Source organism: Hyperolius riggenbachi, chromosome 2 (genome assembly GCF_040937935.1).
Source record: "Hyperolius riggenbachi isolate aHypRig1 chromosome 2, aHypRig1.pri, whole genome shotgun sequence".
NCBI lineage: Eukaryota > Metazoa > Chordata > Amphibia > Anura > Hyperoliidae > Hyperolius > Hyperolius riggenbachi.
Genome location: NC_090647.1, coordinates 340,681,744 through 340,694,048, shown reverse-complemented (window position 1 = coordinate 340,694,048; position 12,305 = coordinate 340,681,744). Strand labels below are relative to the sequence as shown.

At 41.3% G+C, this 12,305-nt stretch overlaps 1 protein-coding gene across 1 annotated transcript; it reads left to right on the top strand.

Annotated features, from left to right (window-relative positions):
* The first annotated feature begins 457 nt into the window (after positions 1–457).
* TNNI1 (troponin I1, slow skeletal type) lies at positions 458–11,574 on the top strand. Its single transcript, XM_068266146.1, has 7 exons — positions 458–547; positions 1,876–1,917; positions 2,300–2,431; positions 2,553–2,642; positions 5,547–5,723; positions 8,737–8,847; positions 11,448–11,574. Exons 1-6 carry the CDS (start codon positions 458–460, stop codon positions 8,842–8,844), a joined length of 639 nt encoding a protein of 212 aa, XP_068122247.1. The 3' UTR covers positions 8,845–8,847; positions 11,448–11,574.
* Positions 11,575–12,305: the final 731 nt, after the last annotated feature.

Here is a 12,305-nt window from a genome sequence, read left to right as displayed (position 1 = left end):
ATTGCATTGCATGGGATTTGTATGTCTGTTCCAAAAAATACATCAATGTAGGTCATTTTTAACTGAAGAGAAATTCGGAATACGAAAATTAGCATTACATCGCACAACAAGTTCAGTGCCACTGACTTGCATTAGAAGTGCGGCGGACATGAATTCGGGAAAAAAAACAATTTGCATATGAATTCTGTCCCTTAAAATAATACTGCCTTGATCACATGCTAGAATAGGGATTATATAGAGTACAGAGAAAAATCTTATTATATTGGACAGTGAGCTCTATGCAATTAGCCGCTAGCAGCAGTTCTCTGGCACATTAAGTAGGCTGGGAATAAAATGTGCATTTGGTGATTGTCACCTTACCCTTTGCAGTTATATCAGAGAACTGAGCTGTGTATTTATAAGTTTTGTCAGGACTCTGTATAGAGCAGGGCCGAACTTACCATAAGGCAATGTAGGCATGTACCTACAGGAGCCTGATGATGAAAAGGCAGCTCACTCCCGTAGTGTCTTCCCCCACTACTTCCCTATGCAGAGTCCTGATGAGAGTGTAAAAGAGAGGGTTACTCACCCTGCTCTTGGCATTCCACGGACAAGATTTCCCTTCAGTCAGGAGCACCTCTAGCTACTTAATGCTGAGGTTCCTTTAGCTACCTAATACTTGGGGGCACCTCTAGTTACTTAATATTAGGTGGCCAGAAGCGCCCTCAATATTAAGGGGCACCTGTAGCTACCTATGGGCAAGGGAAGTAAGGTAGAAGTGATGGCTGGGACAGCCAGCACATATGTGTTGCAGTTTAGTGGGGGTTTGTAGGTTCATGGAGGTTGAATTCTAAGGTGCAAGGACATCTGTGCCGATAGGCTCCTGTGAGGTAAATCCAGGAATAGTATACTATAGACAATACCATCATAATTCTGATTGCAGTAGCTTCAGGCGGTAATAAATACTTATGGAAACCTATTTGTAGTAAACGTCTTCTCCCCCTTTGGGCATCTGCTATTTAATCTCTATTTATCCTGCTACCAATGGTTACAGGACCCAAGCAGAGACTGCTTAACTGTATATCTGTGTTTAATTAATGTACATTTCCTGTCTAAATAAGATGACAGCATCTTTTTTAGGTTTCTCTCCATTTTATCTAAAACGAATATGTGATTCACTATTTTTTCTCATAATTTTTCATCTTCTGGTTAAAATAATTTGTCAGCCCTCTGCAATCGAAACAGTACCAAAAAGTAGGTGAAAAAGTACTATCAAAATTATTCTGAGTATTTTCTTGCTTGCTGGTGGCTTAAAAAGCATTTTATTGATAAGGTGAAAAATTATGCGTACGTATTGCAGCGCTGGTGCAATATGTACACATATTCTCTAGTAAAATATTGGTCATTTCCATCTCCAATATTTTACTATTTTATCCAATATTTTACTACCCGGCACTCATTCTTATTTGTACCCTTCCCTCCTAATGCCTAAAACCACTTACCTAATGCCTAACACTAACCCCGCTTTCAAGTGCCTATAACAAATCGCTCCGTCTAATGCCTTACACTCACCACCCTCCTAGTGCCTAAAACTAAGACCCTAGTGCCCAAATGAGCGCTAGTGGTAGTCAGTGGCCTACAATCAGCTACAACCATTATTTCCTTTGTAGTAGCAGGTTGGCAACCATCCGCATCAGACATACAACTCAATGATCAGGTGCCAAATCACTGATAATTAACACAACTGCTGATCCCCATGTCTAAATGACCTCATCCAGAAAAATATCACCTAGGAGAAAACTTCAGCGTTAATTCCACATGGCATCTCTGTTGCATCGCTAATACATGCTCATCATACAATGCACTACTTAATCAGTTCTTATTTTTGTCTCATAGAGAAAATCCAAAATTTCGGCTTCACGCAAGCTCTTGTTGAAGGTAAGTAACAGTGTGGATTGTCCATCATGCTATCAATAACACAGATTCATATTAAAAGAAATGTGTGGTAAGGAACTGGGTCAGCACATGTTACATGAGTTGTGTGATGTTCCGCTGCCATGCAAGGACCTCAGTTGTGGTCCAGATGATTCAATAAAGTTTAGAAACTAGCAACAGTAACGTAAACATGTGCCAACTTCTCAAAAACACACTGGAATCTATTGCAATCAAGAAAAAATAGTATGGCACTGTAGAATGATAACTATAAGTGTTGCCTGCACAATGCTCTTATAGATAATCTTGATTTTTCCCTTTCATCTTGAGTTATGAAGTATTATATCTATGATTCATATATGTCCTGATTTCTGATGTACCTCCACAGAGCTTGATGCTAGCAAAGGCAAAAGAGGCTTGGGAACAGGATCACGTAAACACACAGGCGGAGAAGCAGAGGTACCTAAACGAAAGAGTGCCACATGCCAACACACATGGCCTGGGACTGGCTCAATTACAGGTACTGTCTAGAATCAGGGATTATGTCCTGACACAAGTCAAACACATTCTTTGTTTTATGTAAAGAGTCTAAGTAATGATGACATTAAATTGTGCACCTTCCCTGTTATTCCCTTTTGCAGGAACTGTGTCGGGAACTCCATGAGAAAGCTGGGATTGTTGATGAGGAAAGATATGACATTGAAGCAAAAGTTATTCATAACACAAGAGCAGTAAGATTTTGTTGCTTCTTTTGGAAGTTAATTCTTAGTAACGCCTTGAAAATGTGCCGTCTTGGCTTCCACATACACATTGATTCTTATTAGGATGATTTTAAAGGACAGGTGAACTTACAAACTGTACCCTTCCACTTGAACCCATAAAGTGGATGGCAGTCCTTATGAGGGAGCTACCAGTTTCCGAAAACATGTCAGACAGCCTTCCCATCTTCCCTGCAGTCTGGATGCTGCAACTTTACTGGAGAAAATCATCTGTAGCCACTGCTAGCATTACAGTTGGGGCAGGGAGGTAGAATAGTACAAACTGTCTAAAAATAATAATTGCTCTGATATCCCTAACTTCTCTGTACCTCCAGCACAATTCTGGTATGATAGGTATGTATACAAAATCTTAATTGGGTAAAGAAGTTAAGACTTACATTACTTACCTAGGGCTTACCTAGGTCCCTCGCTGTCCTCCCAGTTCACTGTGTAGTGTCGCTGTCCACACAAGCTCTATCCTGGCTGTCCACATTCTCTTGATCACGCTCCAGTGTTCTGCTCATGTAAATTTCATAAAAGTTGCAACTGAGCATGCACAGAATGCTCTGGATATGGGGGTGCCATCGAGGAGGCACGCAGCAGAGCTGCGCATGTCCAGTGGCTCACTACTGAGCCAGTGGAGAACTTACATTGAGGGCGCAGCGACACCAGACTGGGAGGACAGCAAGGGACCTGGTAGACTGCAGAGGGCTGGAAGAAGCTCCAGGTAAGTAAATCTCAACTTCTTTAGTTCACTTAGGATCGTGTGAGGTTCTTGATAGACCATGTAGATGCTACATGGTGACATCTACACAGTCAGGACATGTACGGGGAAAAGGGGGGCTTTGGCTCAAGCACCCCCCTTTTGTGTGACCCCAGGCCCTTCACACCAGACTCCCTCCTAATTAAGAGTTTGGAGTCTTTGGTGTGGAGTGGACAAGGGTGTTGCAACAGACTTGCATTAAGTAACTTATACTCATTGGTCGCCAACAGATGCAGAGATCCAAGCCTCAGGCACCAACAAGTTGGAAGTTCCTCCAAGTTTGGCATCTCCATGTAACGTTGCTGCCATCCTGCTGTCATGACAGCGGAGCTGGGCTGGCTGCAATGGCTGCCGGTAACAGGTCTGACTGACTCCACATCATTGAATGCAGTCAGTGCCTCTGTGACTGAATGTGTGTGTCAAGTGGAGGGACTCAGGGAGATGGTGGGGATAGTGGGAGAGCCTTACTACTCTGGTATAGTACTAATGTGCATTTCTGGGGGGAGGTCACATGTCACTGCAGGGGAAGGGGGTTGGGAGTAAGGTCACCCACCACTTGTTGAAATGCAGACATCAAACCAACATACATTGATTCTGGTTATACCTTTAATGACTAACTGTACATGGTTTATCGCAAGCATCGAGTTGGTGATACTGTGCATTTCTGGAGGGGGAAGGGTCCCTTTTATGAATTTGAACACACCCACTTAAGGACCCTCTGCACGGCCCTGCATTCACATATATTTTTGATCCATTTTGTTGGGCAAAGCGTTAATTGCGTAGCTGCTCTGCTGTTTGCCTACTACCACTAACGCTTTTCAGATTACTGAATTGACATAGAATGAATATGATGATCAGGTGGTCTGACTTTAGTCTGACTCCACCAGTTGCAAACATTTTACAGTCAGGCAAGAATCTTTTTATTTAAAAAAATATGGCATCCCCTATACTCCTCATGTTAACGTTTCCTTTAAAAATGTAAAATATGATCTGAAAAAGCGTCTGTCACGTGAAGGGGAATGAAAAGCTGTAGTAAATCTAAATTAAAAGAGTCTTTCAGAGGTAGAGCGTGGCTGACAATAATAAATTCCTCAGGCAATTTTAATGTATAGTGTTGTAAAAACTATAAAATATTTCTTTGAAGTCTTGCAAAGACACTCAGTAAAAACACAGCATCATATTATGGTAAAGCAGGAAACAGGACGCACCAGTCATATTTAAAGGACAACTGTAGTGAGCAGGGGCAATGCTAGGATCCTAAAAGATACGGGGCACTTTTGGGAACGTCAGCCGGAGAATGGGTGTGGTCATGCACCAGAATGTGGGTGTGGTCATGGATGGAGCCAAATTTACATGAACTTTACAGCGGTATAATTTGGCCTCCTCAGCAAAATGTTGGATGAAGCCCCCTCTCCGTTGAAACAAAAATAACCCAGAAATGCAGCATATCACATAAATAGGTAGTGTCATTTAAACATAACTATACAGTGTTACCTGGCTTCTGTGCTGGTTGGTCTGGATTTCTGCTGGGCAGGTTGGCCTGCTGCCAGGTTAACTGGCAGTTCCCACATAGCATTCCGTGACCGTTTAGTGAACCCACCTCCCATGTTCCCACTGGCCTTCTATTGAGGAACTACAACTCCCAACATGACCCCATAAAGGCATCACAGCACCCAGCATGGCACCACAGCACCCAATATGCCCACATAGAGGTACCACAGCACCCAGCATACCCCTGATTGATGCACCACAGCTCCCAGCATGCTGCCGTTGAGGCACCACAGGTGACTTTGCCTGGGGGACACCCAGGGCACCCCAGAATAGATCCGGGGCACGTGCCACTGATCTTTGGGGCTAGCAACGCCCTTGGTAGTGAGGGGTATGTGGATGCTGCCATATGTATTTCCTTGGCTAATCTTGCCAGATCTAACAATAATGGTAGAAAGCACCTCATCTGCTGCATGCTTGTTCAGGGTCTATGGCTAAAAGTATTAGAGGCAGAGGATCAGCAGAACAGCCAGGCAACTGGTATTGCTTAAAAGGAAATAAATATGGCAGCCTCCATGTCCCTCTCGTTACAGTTGTCCTTTAAGCTAATGTGTTTACCATTGTAGATTCAAGACCTAAGGATGAAGGTATTGGACCTGCGCGGGAAGTTTAAGAGACCGGCCCTTCGTAGGGTGCGAGTATCAGCTGATGCCATGCTCCGTGCTCTTCTGGGTTCAAAACACAAGGTTTCCATGGATTTACGTGCCAACCTGAAATCTGTGAAGAAAGAGGATACTGAAAAGGTAGTTTACAGCAATCAGTTGGTTACAGTGCTTACTGTTCTAAGAAACCACAAAACATCCTGCCCTGACTTTTCTGATGTAAACAAATATCAAATAACTCAGAGTTACGAATGAAAGTTTGGGGTGACCAGGACATGGATTGCAGAACTAATACATCTTCACACATCCTTGCCCATTTCAGTGCAGCTGACTTAGGAATGGAGAATAGCTCCCAACTGTCCCTCTTTCGGAGGGACAGTCCCTCTCTGGGAACCAAATCCCTCTGTCCCTCTTTCTTCCTCATTTGTCCCTCTTTCAGGACTCATTCACTTATCATGTGAATATATGTATTTTTCTACTCAAAAATGTGTTTTTAAACTTTAATTACTTTATTCCCATACTTTAAAGGAGTGATCAGGCGTTTTATGCAACCTTTAGATCTTCTTACCTGGGGCTTCCTCCAGCTCCTTGCAGCCGACATGTCCCTCACTGCATCTCTGCTCGCAGCCGCCGGCCTGGGGTCCCCACCGGTGCAAAGGCCAACATCGAGTGCCGCTGTCAATCACTCCCACATGGGCTCACAGAACACTTGTGAGTGATTGACAGTGGCGCTCACGCAGGCGCAGGAGAGGGACATGTCGGCTGCAAGGGGCTGTAGAAATAATCCATTTGACCTATCTATCTGACGGGAAATTGCATGGTGTGTACCAGACATCCGAGTTCTGAGGATCTCGTTGTAAAGCAATATTGGAGTTTATTCACTGCAAGACCAAATTAGTCAGTTTTGCTCCCTCATTCTCACTAGTCATACACAGGTCAATAATGCCTCAATATGTCTAGCCAATTGATCATTATTCCATTCAATTGTTTAGTGATCAACCTCTATCACAGCAAGTTTAATTCTGATAGGCTTCAGCAGAACTGTATCAAGCTTCAATCAAACTGCAAGTGCTGTACTGCTTAATGCAGAGCAAAGTTATGGACCATCGATCCCCCACCACTCCTGTCCTGCCCCCATACCACAGAGATTGATAAACAGCACAATATCGCTTAAAAGCTAATCGATTGGATATGTATAAGCAATAGATTACTGGAAAATTCAATCAAAATCGATGTGTGCATAGCCAGCTTTAGATATTTAGAAATCTTATCTCTGTTAGGAGAAAATTGCTGCAGAGATCTAAAGATTAAACAGAGACAATAAACAGAACAGAGACAGACAATAAATATTTATGTGCCTCTTATGTGGGAGATAAAATTAAGGCTAATAAGTTCAGCAAAGACCGGAACTAAATGTAAACATTACGAACATAAATTATAGGCTTTTGAACAAATTATGATGCTACTATGAAAAAAAGTTTAACTACAGTTGTTTTTGCCACATCAAGTTTCTCTAGCTAAGCTAGCAAGCGGCTCCTGTATGAAGAGATCACATTCCAGCACCCAGCCCTGTCTGACAGATCTGAGCTAAGGCTAGGGGAGGGGAGGGGGGTAACTCTGTGTGTGCCTGCTTGTACAACTTCTTATCTTTGTAGTAGAGAATTGCTGCAGAGATCTTGTTTTTAAAGACTGAAAGAGTTACTAAAGGACTACATGAACAGAGGCAAGACATCTTTATGGGGCCCTTTTGACCTCCTGGGGCCCATAAGCAGTTGATTGGCTTGCCTGGTTGAAGATCCGGCTCTGAATACAACTGCGGTTGCGCAGCCATGGCCGCGCGTGTGCTCACTCCCGCTCGCGTTTCGGGGAGCTTACTATGCAGGAACAGTATGAGGTTTTCTGGAGTGTATGCAAATTGCCATCATAAAAATTAAAGCAGCAAACTTTGTGAAAACCATTCTCAAAACGTTTGACCATGACTCACCTCTGATATAAGTGATGACTTGTTCACACTGTTCAGTGAAGGTTGCAGTACACTGTGATACCATGCTCCCCAAATTGGAACCTTCTAATAACTAATAAGGATTTGTTCACATCTAAAATCGCAATCACTGAGGCCAGCGTTTTGCAATTTTGTGAGTATTTTTTTAGCGCCTCCCGGCGCTTACCTGCGTGCTGTGATTTTTTGTAAAGCGCTTTTCTAAGCGCTTTTGCAGAGCGATTTGTTTGTTCTGAATTCTTTGACACGGAAAAGAATAAATACAATGTGTTTATTCTTAAATTGCTGGGGAAATCGCTATACAAAGCACTTTTTCAAGCGTTTTGCGATTTCCCTATACCTTCATTGAGGCAAATCGCCCCAAAAAATGATACAGGCAGCTCTTTGGTGAGCAGATCGGAATTGAACCGCTCAGAGGTGAACATTCTCATAGGGAATCATTGCACAATCGCTTTTAGGACGATTTTGAAAATCGGCGGCGGTTAAAAAAAGGCGACAAAAACGCCCTATGTGTGAACAAGCCCTTACTGTTTACAAAACTGTGTTTGCTGCAATAAAGCAGCAAACACAGATCCATTGTTTTTTTTTTAATCACTGCTTACGTCAGTTATCCTTCAGTAGTGTGTCACCATTGTATCCCCACTTTGGAGCTCCCTAAAATATGCCCAAGCTTTCCAGTGCCCCCTTTTATGTGACACAGCTTTTCAGTTCCCCCTGTAGTATGCCTTGCTTTCACATGACACATGTAGTGTATCTCAGTTTTCTAGGGCTCCCTGTTGTGTTCTTCACCTCTGCAGTACACCCTACAATGTTCCTAAGCTTTCCCCCTGTAGGTGGCCCCAGCTTACCAGCTCCTCCATAGTGTGCCTTAGCTTTCCAACTGCCCCAAAGTGTAGCCCAGATTTCCAGTCAATCATTAATGCTTTGTCGAATCACTGCTTTCTTTCCATTATAAAACTGTTGAAAGCATAGTTCCCCTTTACATGCACTTTTTGGATCGCCTCATGTCCTTTGTACATGAAAGTAATGTTCCTCTTTTTCTATAATCCTTCTTACTGTGTTTCACTTTCATTATTAATGTCACATATCAAATCTCCAGGAAAAGAAAATAATAGTTGAGCATGGAAAGTAAATAGTGAATTTCTTGTGACCTAGGAGCGTCCAGTTGAAGTCAGTGACTGGCGTAAGAATGTGGAAGCCATGTCAGGCATGGAAGGCAGAAAGAAAATGTTTGATGCAGCAAAATCACCAACATCACCGTAAGAGGTATGCCTTCTTATTACATTTACTGTACTATGTTTTCTCCACTCTTTGGCCCTTATCTCTTTAAAACTTATCTTCAAAATTCATTTTCAGCACGTACCAAGTGGAAAAATACTGAGAGGTTGCAAAGAAAAGTAATTTTAAGCATAACCCAATATCAGACAATGTCTCCTGAGTACATTTTTGCTTGGTGAAAGCTAAAAAGTTATTTCATTAAGAAGGTGCAAAAAGGTTAATAGAGTTACATGAGGACTGACTGAAGGATAAAGTAATTAAGCATTCCAGTACTTTAATTTGATTTTGCATATACTGTATGTACAGCTGACTGACTACACTGCTGTTGTTTAAAGGATACCCAAAGTGACATGACATGATGTGACATGATGAGATAGACATGTGTATGTACAGTGCCTAGCACACAAATAACTATACTGTGTTCCTTTTTTTCTTTCTCTGTCTGGAAGAGTTAAATATCAGGTATGTAAGTGGCTGACTCAGTCCTGACTCAGACAGGAAGTGACTACAGTGTGACCCTCACTGATAAGAAATTCCACCTATAAAACTGTTTCCTAGCAGAAAATGGCTTCTGAGAGCAAGAAAGAGATAAAAAGGGGAATTTCTTATCAGTGAGGGTCACGCTGTAGTCACTTCCTGTCTGAGTCAGGACTGAGTCAGCCACTTGCATACCTGATATTTACCTCTTTCAGGCAGAGAAAGAAAAAAGGAACACAGCATAGTTATTTGTGTGCTAGGCAATGTACATACACATGTCTATCTCATCATGTCACATGTCACTTCGGGTACCCTTTAAGGCTGGGTGCACACATAACATAACGTGAAAGGCTGCGTTTTATGTCATGTTTTATGTTAATGTTGTGTGTGTTTTTTGTAAGTTTTTGCTATTTGGTGCATTTGCGTTTTTTTAACGCAGATGCATTTTTCAAGCGTTTTGCTTGCAAATTTAATGCACTTGCGGTTCGCATATATAAAACGCATATGCGTTTTGTATGCGTTTTTATATTTACATTTAAGCAAATCACTAGGAAAACAACAGGAAGCAGAAATACATCAGAATTCTTTATTTTTAAAAAAACTCGTTAAAAAACGCAGCAAAAACGCATACAAAAAGCAATACATAGCGTTTCCATTGACTTTCATTATGTTCATTTTTGATGCGTTCATGCATAATATGCAACAAAACCAGCGATTTTAAAAACAAACGCATACCCATTCGTTTTTTTTATGCGGCCCATTGAGTAACAGTGGTGCGTAAAATGCAGCGTTTTACGCAACGCTACCATTTCTGCCATGTGTGCACCTAGCCTCATGCTGGCAGAGACTCCTGCGGAGGACCATTTTATGCAACTTTAGGCTGGATTCAGAGTGGTCAGTTGCATAACGCACATGTAATAATGACTGTGAGCTGCAATGGAGGCTGGACATAGACTTTAATACAAAGCCTGAATGCAGTGAGTTAGAATAAAGTGATCCGATACAAGGCAGAGTTTTGAACAGCTCCATAGAATTGGATGGGCAGTTAGCTGACAGGCAGAATTAAGCAATGCAACTGAGCACTGTAAACTAGACTTCAAAGATTATGGTGAAATTACATTTGCCACATTTTTGGAAAAAGTAGAGTTTTGCAGCATTATACACTACTACATTTTTTCGTTGGATATTTTGTTTTCTTTTTCTAGAATCTGTTCAGTTTCTAGAACAGGTTAGACTAGAGCATGCACGGCCAAGTGCATAGTCAGAACCATGGCAGTCTGATGAAATGGAAGAGAAATTGAGAATGTGATGTTTACATGCACATGCGTATGGAGACTCCTCTGCCTGATATAGAGTTTTTACATTTCTTTTTTGCAGCTTCCAGTATGCTGTATTGGGTAAGTGGTTAGAGAGATGTGCAAAGTGAGAGGCATACCTGAACGCTGTGCACCCTGCTAGTGACAGTCTATGATTATGTCCAATTATGTCCAACCGAAGCCTCTCACCTGAATGTTGCTGAACCTATGCAATTCCTGCCAGATTTGGGGCCCCTGCTATGTGCACAGTGTTTGTGTTTCTACGTGATTTTAGCACATATGATCTTTAACTATTAATTATTTCAACAAATCAAAATAATAATTTGAATAAAAATATATGGGCCATGTACCCAATGCCTTGATGTTTCCTCGGTTTTTCGTCACATTTTTAATTTTAATTTTTCACTTATGACTTAATAGAAATGTGTAATTTTAAAAATATGCTAGGCTACCATTCATGTGAATCATAAATACTGTTTCAAAATATTTTACTAATTACATAGACTGCAAATTGAGATATAGCTACCTGAGAATCAGCCTACTTTATACTGTGGGTTTATGTCATTTATTGGAGCCAAATGATCAATATTATCTAGCTGGATTTTGGGTACTGCAGGGAAACCAGACCGCATGCTCCTTCCCTGCCATAGGGTGTATTTTGTTTATATTGTTTTTGTACTTAATAAATGCTTTTTCATGATTTTACCTAATGGCCCATTGGTTTACAGACTGGGTTCTGCCACCACAATTTCTTCTACCATTCATGTGATCTCGTTTTTTTTTTTTTTTTTCCAGATGGAACTCTACTTCCTTCAGTTCCTGTTATTCATTTGCAGTTTTGGCAGTGTCATTTTCACCTGTTTTTATCTATCATTTTCAAATGGAATTGATTACAAACCACCTTAATAAATGTTTGTCAGCACTTGTATTCTTTAATAGTCTTCTACATCAACGCATACTTATGTTTAAGATTATGTCTATATGCACACTAATTGGCTCTAAAAATAACTGTTACTGATGAACCAAAATTTTGCATATGCGTAATTTTGCATTGTAATTTTCAATTATGATGTGAAATCATAATTTGTAATTTTGTCAAACTCGTAATGAATTTTATCGCAATTCGTAATGTTGCATCATGATTTTGAGTTAACTCGTAATTTCGTATGTAATTTAGTGTTTACTCGTAATTTTGCAAAATTTATTGTAATCACTCAAACATTAACCATAGTCAATCATTATTCAAAAGTTGAGCATAATTACGTGCAAATGTATGTTATTAAAAATTAGCTATTATGAAAATTATCGTAATAATGAAAAGTAGGTGTATACTGGTAATTATGTTTACTTGTACTTTCATGTGTAATTTATCGTAATTACGCCAAAGGTTGTCATAATTATGCAAAATTATGCGTATGTAATGTATAGCGGAGATACGGCCGCAACAGCAAGCGGCATGGCGGCTATCTCCGCGTCACAGCCGGTGGTCTCCGCCGCGCAGCTACACGCTGGTGCTCTGCCTGGTCCTTCTACTGCTCATAGACTAAGGGCTACGCGCGCGCGCCAGGCGACAGGACCTTTATGCATCTAGAAGGGGAGACAGCTGATCCGGCGATCGGCTGACTCCAGCTATGCTCCTGGATTGGCTGAGTG